This window comes from Eleutherodactylus coqui, chromosome 1 (assembly GCF_035609145.1).
Source record: "Eleutherodactylus coqui strain aEleCoq1 chromosome 1, aEleCoq1.hap1, whole genome shotgun sequence".
Taxonomy (NCBI): Eukaryota; Metazoa; Chordata; class Amphibia; order Anura; family Eleutherodactylidae; genus Eleutherodactylus; species Eleutherodactylus coqui.
The window spans coordinates 36,489,525-36,506,925 of NC_089837.1; the positions used below are offsets into that span (position 1 = coordinate 36,489,525).

The window sequence follows — 17,401 nt, forward strand, 5'->3', positions numbered from 1 at the left end:
ATAAAATCAGTTGTTCAAGATCTTCCTTGCATATCTGAGATTGTTGATGTTTCTGTTACGTCCATGCAGGCTGTGGGAACAATGATCTCCATAGAAGCAACCCGAATAGGGGCTGGAGGGAAGAGAAATGGAAAGAATATGCACTCGAATGGACACCAACAACATACATAAACTGGACATGCATACGAACACCAGGCGGCCAAAAACTTACCAAAAGTACTAAGCTACTAGACAGGTGGAAATATCTAAGTAAAATACTATTTTGGCCAGAATATCTAAGCTTGCAAGCCCACATCAAGGGTCCTCAGTTGTCTTGTGAGTCCCAAATCTAAACAAAACAACTAAAACCATGAACAGGGAATCGTGCCTGCAAGCGGGGCGATTGTCCAAACAAGGTCAGCCCCACGCTGGAAACCTAGGGAGAATGGCTCGTCCTTGATGGTAATAGGCAGGAACATCAGACAGGGACAACATTCCTCACACAGAACAGGACAGTTCACACCAAGTGTAGTCAACATCTACAGATATACACGGAACACAACCCTGTACACATCAAGTGAACAAGTGACTGCAACATAAAGGGAACACTATACAGAACAAGGCATAGTTCACACTAAGTATAGTCTACACCTTCAGACGTACACTGAACAGAACCTTGCTCACAGCAAGTGCAGTCTGCACCTTCATGCATGCACTGATCAGGACCTTGCTCACACCAAGTGTAGTCGACACCTTCAGTCATACACTGAACAGGACCTAGATGTTTGAAGTACTGGTTAGTGGGTTCTCTCCACATGTCTCCTGCACTATTTCCCACTACTGCAGGGGCCTTTAGTTTAATGGCTTTTCTGTACATTGGGGCACCTCACTCCGACATCGCCAACATTGCTGTTCTTGCCTGTCACTGCATCGTCTTACACTTCGAGACAGGGATGCAGGCCGTCTTCTCATTACAGGAGGTGACTGATGCTGATAATGGGGTTTGTTGTGCAGCGGCCAGGGTCAAACCTTTGGTGAGGGAGATAACGGCAAACACTGTGGGTCATGACACGGTCTGTCCTGGCAGCATGCGAGGGTAAAAGCTAGCAGAAACGATAACTTAATTATTCACATGACGCCAGTGCCCCTTTCCAGTAACAAGTCAACGAAACCAAATAAAGAGTCCACAGTCAAAGTGTAGTTTTAAAACCGGAGGCACACGCTTTTTACTGGATGTTTCCAACTTTGATTTTCCCAAGTACAATACTTCAACAGTCTTCAGTACTATACCACTGGCACTTTTTCCTTTCACCACCTTCCGACACACTTGCGTTAGACAAACATTCCTTTTCCAGGATACAGGCATCATCAGTCTGAGTTATCTGATGGAGGATTCTGGGGAGAGCGCTCCTGACATGGAGAGACAAACACGAGAAGTCCTTTCTTACTTTTCGCACCCTTTTCTCGTTGACCTAGCGATATTCCTCGGGCAAAACACTCACGCCAGACTTTTCTTCCGAATTGCAGTAGCGGAGTCGGTACTGTCCCTCTACTCTGTAGTTAAGCAGGGGAGTGTGTGGCATTCTCCATGGATTCCTACTCCAAGAACTGATGCTCACTTCAGGTCCTCAAGGAGATGCATCTCAAAGCTAAATGAGAGGAGTCCAGGTCTAACCCAGATGGTAGCATCAGAGCCTCAGCCTCCTGCTCACCCATCCTACTTCTCTGACTACATCTCTCCTTCTTCTCTTTCTCCTCTCACCACTAACTTCACCCCCAACCGCTCTACCAATCACATCACACAGAGCAGGTTAGGGAGACAGTCAAGCCGACACCAACAAGATTGGTGACACTAACACAGGACATGGACCCCGAAAGGGCGCCTCCAGTGACCTAAAAACTAACGAACACATAGACACAAACACACACGACTGCACAAGGACAAATCCGTATGGAGTGGACAAATACAGAACTAGAGGGTCTCTAACTCTAGGCCACTACAGTTGTATTTTGGCCTCTCAGCCAGGGGCTGACTCATTTGAGCATTGACTTGTGTTAACTCTTCTTTTATGTAACTAACAGACCATTTTTCCCATCTTTGCTCGGCTTCAGTAGCTCCACAGCCCTCCATGGTTTGCAACCTTACAGCATATGGACCATAGTTTTCATCCTGGCTCCAGGCAATAGTTTCAGTGAGCAATCGGTATAAAGTTAGCTAAGGATCAACCAGGATCGGCTCACACAGAATCTGTCTAGGGGCACACTGCGTAACCCAAGGGTAAAGATCACTCAAGAACTGGTCCATCAAGCCCATGGTACAACAATGTGTCTCTAGTTTTTGCATGCTGGCTAAGATTTCCTGGAGAGCGTTGGCATTCTGTGGTATGTTCTCTTCTTCAATATGGACCCTGGTGAAGAATCGAGCTCTCAAATTTCCGGTACGCGCCACTTCTTCATAAACATCCTTAAGCAGCTTGAAAATGGCACCAACAGTCTGTCACTCAGGCCACAGAAGAACAGTTTTTCTCGTAGCCTCTTCCAGCGCATTAAAGACCAGTTCAGTCTACAGCTCTAGAGCTACATTGGCAAAGGAGATGATACTTACGCACCTAGTTACCCAGACCATGGGCGTGGTCTTGTTTCCGATAATTTGTTAAAGTGGCTTAGTATAGCACACATCAGGTTTCTTCTGATAGCCCACCTCACTTACATATCTCCTGCGTGTTTGGTACCGTAAAGTACCTGAGCAAATGTTTGGGACTGCCATGCCTCTCTGCCAAGCGCTGGCAACTTCCTTTGGCTTGCCCCTTCCACTGCTATCCTCCTGGCTTGCGCTGCAATAGGATAGGGAATAATCTGTGAGCGTCTGATAGGTGATCTTGGGGGTCTCACTGCTGAGACCCCTGCTGATCTGGAAAATGGAACTCTTGTGTATTGCTCTCTTGTCACTGCGAGGATCGCTTCTCTCCTACCCCCACCCACCCGCAGTAACGTCACTCTAAATGAAGCGCTGGCTGCACATGTACAGTCAGCACTCAATTCGTTTCAATGGGGTTGACGGAAATACCTGAGGGAGTGCCACTTGGGCATCTCCGGAATCCCATTGAAAGTGAATGGAGAGCTAATACTTGCATGACCAGCGCTTAATTCAGTCTCCTCCTCAATGCAGGGTTACCGCACCAGGTCCCCCATTCTTGAGATTGGTGGGGTTCTCAGCAGCGAGACCCCCACCAATCAGCAAGATATCCCCTATCCTGTGGAAATTCGGGTAGAACCCCCTTAATCATTTATACATGCAGCAATGGTCTTCCAGTATATTTTATCCCTATGCAAGTACACTACCATGACTTGAAATCAGTTCATTACCATAATGTGACGGTATATGTGCTTTTCCATAGTATGTGCTATGTCATAAATATTTGATTATTTTATCCGAGGCGTCTTATATAAAAGTATTTTATATAACATGCTATAAATGTGCGCTTTTTACATTTCCTCCTATTTTGCATACATTTGTTACTTTTATTGTTTTATATATGTATTTCTATGGCAAATGTATTTAATGCATCCGCGTTATTTCAGACATGACGCATTTGACGTTTGACCTTTTCTCATGACCGATTGATGCACTCATAGCTGCACATATAATTTTATTATATAATATAATCTATTCATTGATGTGTATGTATTGGGATTTAGTTTTGACTATAATATATGTAATTTTATATGTATTTTTATAACTTGCAAATAGAAAAAATTCCCGCAAAAGGCAATCTGAAGTTGCCGAAACGCGTTGCATAAATAAATCAACCATATGGACCAAGCGGTCTACGGCTGATCCTTCTGTGTTCCGGAGCGTGGGGATTCTTTTTATTTGTAAGTCATATCTATCCCAGTCCGTAGTGGGCTGCATCCCCCAGGACGACTCTCCAGGGATCAGGATTTGGAACTGGAGGTGGATGATGGGGGATTGCGGATACTAGGTTCCGGTGGATTCACGTTCGAGAAAAATCCCTCGAGCACCAGGTGAGTGCACATACATTCTTTCACCATTTTATTTCTGAATGAGGCGCTGACAATATATGTATTTGTATCATTTTTGTTTCTTCATCCCTTTTTGCTTGGCTCTTTCTCATTCACCACTGTATAATAGTGCACCTTCAAAAATCTAAGAAGTTATTAACATCAAAATGCTAAATTATTGCTGCTTTATAAGTAAAAAAGAAAGCCTTCAGAAGGGTCGGTGATCCGGGGATTATTCCGAATGCCAGATTGGAGTCAGGAAGCAATATTTGTCCCTAAGGGCTCCTTCACACAGCCACACCGATTGTCAGACAGCACAGTCGAAAATCGCTTGATTGAGACACAGCCATGACCAAGTCACGGCTGCATCTGCCGTTTATGCACCCATTCAGACAGCCCATGCGCGTATACGCTGGCACCCGGAATACCGTTGGGCGGGGGGAGAGAGTTCAGCTCTGATAAACTCCCTCCCTCTCGCCGCCCCTTGCCAGCTGTCGACAAAGGAAGCGGACGAGGCGGGAGCTAGTGTGCTAATCTTCTGTCCCACCCCCTCCCTTTGCCAACAGCCAGCCGGCGGAGAGGGGGAGAGAGTTTAGCAGAGACGCTGCTAAACTCCCTCCCACCTCCCTTTTCTGGCAGCTCTCATAGGAGTCTAAGAGACGGCCGCCGTATTCCGTCCAGAAGATAGTCCCAGAACTATCTTTTCTAGCGGGCGTAAAAACAGTGTCTTTTCCGGTCAGCCATATTTACGCACTGGAATATTGGCCATCTGAACTGATGCATTGGAATCCAAAGCATCAGATGGTCGCGTGTATCGGCCGGCCGTAAAAGAACGTGGCTGATATACGTTCGCGTGAATAAGCCCTTAAATTGGGAAAATTGGCTTTCACCTCATTGCTTTTCTTCTGGATCAACATTGGGGGGTAATAGGCTGAACTGGATGGACATATGTGTTTCTTCAGCATTACATACTATGCTACTATAATAACTCTTTGGCTGCACTGCATTTTGCCTTGATAAGTTTGCGCCATTTTTTTCTGTGATATTCCTTGTTATCCTACCACATCGTTCCTATCTTCGGAACAATGTCCCTGGGCCGACAAGAGCTACTAGGCCACATTTCATTGCACTTATCAGAATTAGCAGATGTAGATCCACTGTGTCACACACTGGTTAGACTTAGGGCCAAATCCGGAGGCGACACCAAGGTACCCTTGTCTTCACCCTTTGACCGCACTAGTTGGGATGTGGGCTTCGCTGTAGGGTACCCAGGCCCTCACTAAGGAAATGGTCCCATTACTGTGGCAGTTGGATGTAACTTTATTCCTTCATTGGCATAAAAGTCAAGCAGTCTTTGACTCCAATCTGGAGTCTTTCTGAAGCTTGATGTTTTTCCTGCACATATATTGCTGCCTGTTCTCCATTTCCACTTTGATATATTGGATTTGGGGCAGATCCTTCACTGGGGCGCTCATTGGAGATCGCTCTGCCATAACTGGTTGTGTGGTGAGTGCTGCTGATTAAAACATATTTTTGGACAGTAGTACTGTGGCAGTTGACACTACTTAAGGTCTAGACGAAATACCTGAGGGCGTGAACTGCAGCACGAGGAACAAGCTAGACGTCCAGTCAAGGATGGTAAAACAAGTCAAGGGTCAGGGCAAGCAGTGGATAGAAACATAGTGGGTATTACAAGTTGGGCTCAGGACTGCAGAGATGAATGTAGTCAGGGATAGCCGGAGTCAGGAACCAAAGAATCGAAACAACCTTAGTAGTACCTCGAGAGAGACAAAAACTACCAAAATACTCTGGAGGACGATGCTTGATATAGCATGGGTCACAAAATATTGATAGGGGGAGAAATTTGATTGAGGCACATTGAGGTTTTAAAAGTATCTGGGAGGGTACTGCAGTCCGCTGCCGACGAGCAAGCAGAGGCTGTGAGCAGATGTCTACTACAGAGTGGGCAAGAAGTGGTGAGTCGGCGCTTGTGGCTCCATATTGTAACACTTACATCTATGGTACATGAGCACACACCCTATTGATGGTACCTTGTTTCACGCTATCCCAGCCACATAGAGCGGACCTCTGCCCCTGACTTCTATTGGTCAAGAGCAGTGGCCAATCAGTTGACTTGAAGGAGCTGCGAGACAACCGGAAGGCTTTAAATGCTGCGATTAGCGCAATGGCAGTTTATAGAAGTACATCTCTTTTCCATTGAAATGAATGCGAGACAGCTGCAGTATTATAACGGGCCATTACAAATCAGAAAACATTTAGAACTTTCTCTCCTGCCCGGGATTCTGTCCAGTCAACTGATTGACGAAGGTCCCTGGCAGTGGACCCCCACTGATATGCTAATGATGCCCTATCCTAAGTAGGTGATTGTCATTGCCATGGCTGACGGAATTAAGCCAAGGTAAGTACATCATACGAGACACAATGATAAAGATATCGATTGTTCTCCTATGATGGTTGTGTTTACTGTCTTACCATCTTAATATGCACCAAAAACATCCAACATGAAAAGTTTTGGTTTTTTTTTTTTAAAAGAGAGATTAGAGATTTTTAATTTCTTAAAAACTTTTCCAAGTGGTGGGAGATAAGAAAAAGAAGGGTATCTTAGTATACCAGGGGTCTAAAAGCCAAGGTCATGCAGAGATCCTCCTACCCATCACTGGGAGGTCTAATAGGGGGCCGGTTCTCACACATCTTCAATAAATTGGTCCTTCTTAAAGGATCCTTCGAATTACCTGGTGGTTTTAGACAGAGCTCAACTAGTGCTCCTTATCCGTCTAACTGGAACAGATGCCAAATCAATGTCATTAATCCTCTTTCTCTTAGGCGTCTTGCTGTTTTTCCTGATGGTCTCATAAAATGATATATATTTTTGTCCAAATAATTGTTGATTATGTGTCTGACCAAGAAGAGGCTGAAAAAGAGACAGAAAATTGGCATATTTCTTGGTATCTGCACATCTATTATATCTCAGTATGGACTCTTTTGTAAAGGAGGAACAATTTGCCCTATCAAGAACTATTAATTTTGGTACTTTGTTTACTTAGACATGGCATCTGCTCTTGAACGACCTTAATGCTCTGCTTAGCAGCAGAACATGAGTAGATTTCCAATGCTTCGTGTTTGTCAGGTCTACCAGTTCCTTCTTATATTCATTACTTAAAGAACATGCTGTCTTATTTATTAAGAATAGCACAAGATGGACAATGTTGTAACAGATGCTTTTCTTGTCTATAATACATGCATGCTGACTACTTCTTTGTTTTTTTCTATATTTAAAGGGTTGGTCCATGCAAGCAATACTGGTATTAATAAACAATACCCTGCTCACTTCGAAAACAGATAGTAATCATATAAAAGTAGTGGCTTAAAAAAGTACTTATTCTGCTGTTGTCATTGCTGCCCTCAGCAAAGTAAGCACCCTTTTACATGAATCGATTATCATTCACATTCTCACTGGATGGCGGGAATCTCAATGATAACCATTTGGTGTAAATGCTGCCAGCTGCTAATTAACCAACGATAATTCATTCACTTATTGTTCAGTCTCAGCAGCCATAAAAAACAAACGACGACCAGCCCATATAAACAGGCAGTCATTCATCTACAAACAACTGCCTGTTTACAGTGAATGGAGGTGGGCGGCCAGAGAAATCTCCGACCTGCTCCACCTCCATTTATCTCCTGTAAAGGACTCTTATGACCTGCTATTGGCTGCCAAAAGTACTACGGAAAGGGAAAACTGCATTAAGTACATTTTGATTTCATTGGTGTGTTTCTCACTGTACAAAGCAAACTGCTAATGAATGAAATAAACAGAATCACATATTTAGAATTGACACCAAATCTATATACAACACTATAACTACCATAATACTGCCCCCTATGTACAAGAATATAACTACTATAATACTGCCTCCTATGTACAAGAATAGAACTACTATAATACTGCTCCTATGTACAAGAATAGAACTACTATAATACTGCTCCTATGTACAAGAATATAACTACTATAATACTGCCCCCTATGTACAAGAATATAACTACTATAATACTGCTCCTATGTACAAGAATATGACTACTATAATACTGCTCCCTATGTACAAGAATATAACTACTGTAATACTGTACCCTATGTACAAGAATATAACTACTATAATACTGCCCCTATGTACAAGAATATAACTACTATAATACTGCCCCCTATGTACAAGAATATAACTATTATAATACTGCCCCCTATGTACAAGAATATAACTACTATAATACTGCCTCCTATGTACAAGAATATAACTACTATAATACTGCCCCCTATGTACAAGAATATAACTACTATAATACTGCTCCTATGTACAAGAATATAACTATTATAATACTGCCCCCTATGTACAAGAATATAACTACTATAATACTGCTCCTATGTACAAGAATATAACTACTATAATACTGCCTCCTATGTACAAGAATATAACTACTATAATACTGCCCCTATGTACAAGAATATAACTACTATAATACTGCCTCCTATGTACAAGAATATAACTACTATAATACTGCCTCCTGTGTACAAGAATATAATTACTATAATACTGCTCCCTATGTACAAGAATATAACTACTATAATACTGCCCCCCCTATGTACAAGAATACAACTACTATAATACTGCCTCCTATGTACAAGAATATAACTACTATAATACTGCCCTCTATGTACAAGAATACAACTACTATAATACTGCATACTATGTACAAGAATATAACTACTATAATACTGCCCCTATGTACAAGAATATAACTACTATAATACTGCCCCTATGTACAAGAATATAACTACTATAATACTGCACCCTATGTACAAGAATAAAACTACTATAATACTACCCCTATGTACAAGAATATAACTACTATAATGCTGCTCCTATGTACAAGAATATAACTACTATAATACTGCACCCTATGTACAAGAATAAAACTACTATAATACTGCCCCCTATGTACAAGAATATAACTACTATAATACTGCCCCTATGTACAAGAATATAACTACTATAATACTCCCCCCTATGTACAAGAATATAACTGCTATAATACTGCCCCCTATGTACAAGAATATAACTACTATAATACTGCCCCTATGTACAAGAATATAACTACTATAATACTGCCTCCTGTGTACGAGAATATAACTACTATAATACTGCCCCCTATGTACAAGAATATAACTACTATAATACTGCTCCTATGTACAAGAATATAACTACTATAATACTGCCCCCTATGTACAAGAATATAACTACTATAATACTGCCTCCTATGTACAAGAATATAACTACTATAATACTGCTCCTATGTACAAGAATATAACTACTATAATACTGCCCCCTATGTACAAGAATATAACTACTATAATACTGTCCCCTATGTACAAGAATATAACTACTATAATACTGCCCCCTGTGTACAAGAATATAACTACTATAATAGTGCCCCATATGTACAAGAATATAACTACTATAATACTGCCTCCTATGTACAAGAATACAACTACTATAATACTGCCCCCTATGTACAAGAATATAACTACTATAATACTGCCCTCTATGTACAAGAATATAACTACTATAATACTGCCCCCTACGTACAAGAGTATAACTACTATAATACTGCCCCCCTATGTACAAGAATATAACTACTATAATACTGCCCTCTATATACAAGAATATAACTACTATAATACTGCCCCCTATGGAGAAGAATATAACTACTATAATACTGCCCCCTACGTACAAGAGTATAACTACTATCATACTGCCCCCCTATGTACAAGAATATAACTACTATAATACTGCCCCCTATGTACAAGAATATAACTACTATAATACTGCCCCCTATGTACAAGGATATAACTACTATAATACTGCCCCCTATGTACAAGAATATAACTACTATAATACTGCCTCCTATGTACAAGAATATAACTACTATAATACTGTCCCCTATGTACAAGAATATAACTACTATAATACTGCCCCCTATGTACAAGAATATAACTACTATAATACTGCCTCCTATGTACAAGAATATAACTACTATAATACTGCCTCCTATGTACAAGAATATAACTACTATAATACTGCCCCCTGTGTACAAGAATGTAACTACTATAATACTGCTCCCTATATACAAGAATATAACTACTATAATACTGCCCCCTATGTACAAGAATATAACTACTATAATACTGCCTCCTATGTACAAGAATATAACTACTATAATACTGCCTCCTATGTACAAGAATATAACTACTATAATACTGCCCCCTATGTACAAGAATATAACTACTATAATACTGCCCCCTATGTACAAGAATATAACTACTATAATACTGCCTCCTATGTACAAGAATATAACTACTATAATACTGCCCCCTATGTACATGAATATAACTACTATAATACTGCCCCCTATGTACATGAATATAACTACTATAATACTGCCCCCTATGTACAAGAATATAACTACTATAATACTGCCCCCTATGTACAAGAATATAACTACTATAATACTGCCTCCTGTGTACGAGAATATAACTACTATAATACTGCCCCCTATGTACAAGAATATAACAACTATAATACTGCCTCCTGTGTACAAGAATATAACTACTATAATACTGCCCCCTATGTACAAGAATATAACTACTATAATACTGCCTCCTATGTACAAGAATATAACTACTATAATACTGCCTCCTATGTACAAGAATATAACTACTATAATACTGCCCCCTATGTACAAGAATATAACTACTATAATACTGCTCCTATGTACAAGAATATAACTACTATAATACTGCCCCCTATGTACAAGAATATAACTACTATAATACTGCCCCCTATGTGCATGAATATAACTACTATAATACTGCCTCCTATATACAAGAACATAACTACTATAATACTGCTCCTATGTACAAGAATATAACTACTATAATACTGCCCCCCTATGTACAAGAATATAACTACTATAATACTGCTCCCTATGTACAAGAATATAACTACTATAATACTGATCCCTATGTACAAGAATATAGCTACTATAATACTGCCTCCTATGTACAAGAATATAACTACTATAATACTGCCTCCTATGTACAAGAATATAACTACTATAATACTGCCCCCTATGTATAAGAACATAACTACTATAATACTGCCCCCTATGTACAAGAATATAACAACTATAATACTGCCACCAAGTGCAAACATACACCTTTACACAAGATGTGACCTTTTACCTGTGTAAGATTAGTAAATATGTGTACTATATGTATTATGGTTTTATGTATTGCACTATGGCAGGGAATTGGTAATACAATGATAGTAGCATTATAGCGACCTGTCTGCTAATAACTGTAGGAAACCATTGAAACGCGGTAGCAGCTGTATGTAATTATGTAAATGTCCGGTTAGCCCAAGACTTCATTCTTAGCAGTAATTGAAGATTACATTGGGGATTAACATTATCAGCCAGAAATGTGCATGTATTTAAATGAGAAACGACGCGTTTTGGGCCATCTGACCAGCGCATGCTGCAAAACTGACTCCTAAGTTGTGTTGTTTCTTCCTGTCTAATAATGAATGTGCAGATAATGAATGAGGATTTAGCTTGGCGGCACATGGTGGGCAGAGATACTGGCTATTATGGGAAAAGTAGTGGAACTGTCAAATAAGAGGAGCGGAGTGCAGTGATTACCATTGCTGGAGCCGCGGCGTATATAGAAGAGGGAGGCCCTAAAGCAAAGGTAGCAAACGTTAAAATGGTCCCACTGTTATGGTCATCCATCTGAAAGGGTTAGTGCTTGGTATTGTTAACAATAAGAACAAGTTTCTGGTTTTTTAGTCCCTCCCAGTCATCGGGATATAATGTGGCCCATTGGCTAATTTAACAGTCTGACTGTACCATTAACCAGGACTTGTTCAGTACTTACCCGCGTTCCGGGCCAGTATGAAAGCCGTATCAGCTGCCTGTAAATGTACCTGCAAAAGCAGGTGGAGGGAGAGCAGCACAGCAAGTCATGACCTCGATCAGTAAAGTACTAACTGTCCTTTCAGCGGTTGCTTTTCCCTTTCTTCCTAGGCACTCTGGGCCCATAGTGCTGAAAATAAATACTTGCTTGTTTTCATAGGATAGTGTACTAATACTAGTAGAATTTTTAATGTTCGGTGCGCTGCTGGGGCCGTGTTATCATGACAAGGAACCACCATCCATGAACGAAGCACTTAAATATGGAAGCAATTTCAGGTATATTTTATAGATCTATTTCCATGACTATATCACTTTGAGGGGTTTTTCTCTCGGCACAAAGTCCTTCACATACAACAATGAAACAGATTAAGCAAAAATGTTGCTTTAGTCACAAGTGAACAAAAAACAGCACCTAATAAAAGTATAAATCCCTCCTTCTTTCTTGTCCATGGAAATACTCCTTTCTTCTATCTTGTGGATGGAGACCTGTCTGCGAGTTTGTTCTCTGATTGAGGTTTTCCGGTATGGGCGACGCAGCAACTGCTGATGTGAGGATATCTGGTTTTGAAATGGACTCTTGCAAAGTGCCTTGGTATCTCTCAGGTTGTAGGAGATTGAGAAATGAACTACATTTTCCATCGGGGTCTGGTACCATTTGAAACTCTGAGACAGAGGGATGATGATACACAGAACTAACATGGCTTGGAGGTCCGAAATGGTGGTAATGCCACAAATCCGAAGGCTGAGCGTGATGCTGTTGGGGCTGCTGGTATACTGCGGATGAGTAGTGCTCGGATGGAGAGGTAAGTGACGATAACACAGGATGGTTGGCTTGGTAGGGTTTGCCCCAGTTGAATTCGTCTGCCATCATGTTATTTGTGTTCTTCTGAAGAAAGTCCTCGTTTCTGCCTTTTGTGCTCAAGTCTTGAGGGTCTTTTGTATTCTTTAATGCTCTAGAAAAGTGCTCATCCACAACACTGTTAATGTCCCCCTGATAATAAGTGAAAACCACACAGCGCGAGCCCATCTCCGTCGTCTGCACCGGCTGCTCCTTAGCCCTGTAGTCAGCTGGGCTCTTCCACCAGTGTGTTCAGGGCACTGACTGGCTACAAGACATGGAGGATCTGAGGAAGAGCCCAGCTGACTACAGGGCTAAGGAGCAGCCGGTGCAGACGACGGAGATGGGCTCGCGCTGTGTGGTTTTCACTTATTATCAGGGGGACATTAACAGTGTTGTGGATGGGCACTTTTCTAGAGCATTAAAGAATACAAAAGACCCTCAAAACTTGAGCACAAAAGGCAGAAACGAGGACTTTCTTCAGAAGAACACAAATAACATGATGGCAGACGAATTCAACTGGGGCAAACCCTACCAAGCCAACCCTCCTGTGTTATCATCACTTACCTCTCCATCCGAGCACTACTCATCCGCAGTAGACAAGCAGCCCCAACAGCATCACGCTCAGCCTTCGGATTTGTGGCATTACCACCATTTCGGACCTCCAAGCCATGTTAGTTCTGTGTATCATCATCCCTCTGTCTCAGAGTTTCAAATGGTACCAGACCCCGATGGAAAATGTAGTTCATTTCTCAATCTCCTACAACCTGAGAGATACCAAGGCACTTTGCAAGAGTCCATTTCAAAACCAGATATCCTCACATCAGCAGTTGCTGCGTCGCCCATACCGGAAAACCTCAATAGTAGAATTTTTATTTGCACATGTTAATACTGGGGCTGTGGGGGTCCTTTGGCCCTAATGACATCAGATAATCTTCATGTCATACTTTCTACTAACGTCTGATACATTTTAGCAGGTATTTCCCTCCATTCATCCTGCAAACGTCTGGCGAGTTTTCTCTTGAAGATGCATTGGTCCATTTACAGTACATTGGTGCAAGTTATTGGACAGTTGAGCAATGGAAGAATATCCTAAGGAGTGACAAATCACACTACTCCCTCTTCAAAGTAGATGGCTGTACTTGGGTGTGGAGGATGCCTGGGGATCGTCTTTTGCCTGAGTGTGTTGTACCATCAGTTAAGTACGCCGGAGGTACCGTTATGGACTGGGGATGTTTTACTTGATATGGTCTCTGTCCGTTGGTTGTAGTGACAAGAACCATGAACACTAGGTATACCTTGAAAGTCTAGACAATAATGTGCTACAATGTAGTAGTACTCTAGAATGGTCGGCCATACTTCCCGCAAGACAACGCACCTTGTCACAAATCCAGTGCTGTTTTCCATTGGTTTGAAGATGTGGATGTTCCATGATTGGACTGGCCTACACAGAGTCCCCAACTGAACCCTATCAAACTTCTTGGAGACTAACTAGAACGTTGGGTAAGGAGACTAGACAGTGTCCATCTTCTTTGAGAGAATTCGCCAGATGTTTGCAGGATGACTGAAGGGAACCAGCTGAATTGTAGCAGACTTTTGTAGAAATCATCAACGAAGAGTGTCTGATGTCATTAGGAAGCTGCCATAAGTATTAACATATGGAAATAAATGCTACTTCTTGTGAAGAGTAGAAGCTGATTAGAGTTATACCAGACAGATACTTTCATGTGCCGCTCTGGAAACGTCCTTGATCACAGTCAGGGTGGAGGGTGGCTGTGAATCAGCAGTCCCCCAAGGTGACATGGCAGAAGCCACCGCAGGTCTGTTCCGTCACCTGCGCCAACTCATACTGTACATTTCGCTCTCCTAACAGGGTCACTGCTGCTTTGAATAGTGTGCATTTATCAGAGCGGGACGTGAAGGTTACAATGACATTTCCATCATGGATGAGCTGAGGACCAGACCAGCACAATAGAAACCGACATAATAGAGACTTTGGTGAGAGAATGGATTAAACCATTTCATATTATTTCTTTCCTTCTCCTGCTGGGAGTTGCACAGAATGATAATGGCGTTTAGCGAGGAAGACGTTGAGCAGCAATCAAAACGTACCAGTCATTATTATATAATGATTCCAGCAGAGGTGGATTATAACATCACACAAAGCCTTCACATCAATCACAATGATAACCGAGGTCGGAGCCAGATATCCACCCACGCTGCACTACAGCTATGTATGTATTCACTAAACCGGAGGGGACCCAGACGGCACTGATATCCTATCACTTCACGCCTCATCCAAGTGATCTGAGAAGGGTCCTGATTCAGGATTTACTGCATACTGGATAATTGTAATAAAGGCTTCGATAGACATCACATGTCCTCGGCAGCGGAGGTCAATCATACGGCGCCTCACAAGAGATGGGGCGCAAAGCAGGTTTCAGGCTACGATGCAGTAGACAGAGTTACAAAAATACACAACTTTTGTATTGTGGAACAGATAGCTGTAAAAGAGTTGCAGTGTAATGTCAAGGGAACAGATCAACTCTCACGGTATTGTTACGGAATACAAACTAGAAATAGCTAAGACTTGGAAATTATTATATATGCAATAAGAAATGGTAATACTTAACACTTCATATGGAATGATCACAACACTATAGCAATATATAGATGGTGAGTGGGTGCTTGGCTGTTGGATAACAGTCTAGCATCTGCTCAAATAGTGGGGACTACGATCCTACGATCCCTGCTGTTTGGTCTTTTATGGACCTTCAAATTTAGCCCATTGGACCTTCAAATTGTGATCGCTGGATCCCAATTGGTTACTATTAGAGATGAGCGAGTACCAAAATGCTCGGGTGCTAGTTTTTCGAGTCAAGCGTTTCGTAATATTTGAAAGCTCTATTCGAGTAACAAACCCCATTGAAGTCAATGGGAGACTCGAGCATTTTTGTATCGGACCCGCCGGGTGCCGTGCTTCTCTCTCTCTCTCTCTCCCCCTCTCTCTCGCTCTCTCCCCCTCTCGCTCTCTCTCCCCCTCTGTCGCTCTCCCCCCCTCTCTCTCTCCCCCCTCCCTCTCTCTCTCTCTCCCCCACACCTCTCTCTCTCTCTCTCTCTCCCCTACCTCTCTCTCCCTCCCTCTCTCTCTTCCCCTCCCTCTCTCTTTCCCCCTCCCTCGGCAGCCACATACTGCTGTGGACATGCGCACGCTGGCACGTCACAGCGGGGAGGGGTCAAAATGGGGAGGGGTCGAACACGGCGTGGTACTCGCTCAAGTAACAAGCACCATCGAGTATGCTAATACTCGAGCGAGCATCAGCTGCCAGCTACAATCTACATAGGCTTTATAATACACTGCTTTACTGAAGTGTAGTGGCCCAGCGTTAACGGGGCCCCTTCATAATGTTAAATGTGTGTCTTGTGCAATGGTATTGTCAGTGTCTTCTATGTTGTATGCATTTGATGTGTATTGCACCTCTGGAGCACTGAATGGGTTATGTCTGGGAAATGTATCTTGTTGTATGTCATGTGACTACATTTTATATATAGGTTGGTGTGGATGTTTAGTGGAGAGAAAGGGTTTGTCCCGTGAGCAAGTGACTCCAGACTCCAGAATGGAAGAGGCTGAGTGATGGTCTGAAGCTGGTCCTGGGCCTACACTACCGAGGGTGTGCCAGTGCTGCAATGCGCACTGAAAGTAAGAGAGAAGGAGAAAGACACCAGAAGAATGAGTTAGGACCTTTAGAGAGTAAGAAAGGAAGAGAGAGTTTGCCTGGAGCAGGATCTCACAGATAACTGGGACTGTGGATTGTCTAGATTACCCTGAGAAGTCTTCCCTGTCACACCATCTTCTGAGGCCTCAGTCAGGCGGCTGTTTGTTCGCTGCGCATGTTTTGTGTGTTTGCGAATCGCATCTAATAGAACCAATGCTTTTTAATGGCAGCGGTCACATGTCTGAATGTTACATGCGCAAAAACGTCCACGACGTAAATTATAGGACACCATATTTTAAAACGCGGCTAACTGCATTCTGCTTTCGCAAAGAACTTTCTTAAAAATTGCGTGACTTGCCATTGCCTGCTATTGTGTTCTTTCAAGCATGCGGCACTGTACTCCGATCATCTGAATGAGTGCATAGGCTTCTATGTGAAAGTGAAATCATTTACAAATCCTAACGATGTTGTCCCTTATTGGAGCTACTGTGTAACTTCTGGGCAAAAGGGTCATGTGAATGGAGGCATTTAAGAAGGTTTACATTGTCTGCGCCCCTCCTGGGGCGAATAACCGTTTGAGGTCCCCTGCTGTTCCCCTGCGCCACCCAAGGGATGATATGTCCTCACACCCTCTTGGCCCACCTGCCAACTCGCATGAAGTTGAGTTGGAGCCTGATGTGCTGTAGCAGCCACCCTCACCACCCTCTTTGCCTCCCATCAGGTGCCGTGGGCGGCCGCTCAGGGCAGGAAGGGCTTCGGGGCAAAGGCCTCTGAAATCGTCCAGGCGTGGGACATAAGA

At 42.5% G+C, this 17,401-nt stretch overlaps 2 protein-coding genes across 2 annotated transcripts; one reads left to right on the forward strand and one right to left on the reverse strand.

Annotated features, from left to right (window-relative positions):
* Nucleotides 1–12,236: 12,236 nt before the first annotated feature.
* On the reverse strand, nucleotides 12,237–13,129 carry LOC136611867 (transcription cofactor vestigial-like protein 1; the record flags this gene model as incomplete). Its single annotated transcript, XM_066591854.1, has 1 exon — nucleotides 12,237–13,129. A coding segment is annotated over one exon (669 nt), but the record flags the coding sequence as incomplete, so codon positions are not given.
* Nucleotides 13,130–13,148: 19 nt separating this feature from the next.
* LOC136611942 (transcription cofactor vestigial-like protein 1) lies at nucleotides 13,149–13,775 on the forward strand. The gene has a single exon (XM_066591977.1). It carries the CDS (start codon nucleotides 13,164–13,166, stop codon nucleotides 13,773–13,775), a length of 612 nt encoding a protein of 203 aa, XP_066448074.1. The 5' UTR covers nucleotides 13,149–13,163.
* Nucleotides 13,776–17,401: the final 3,626 nt, after the last annotated feature.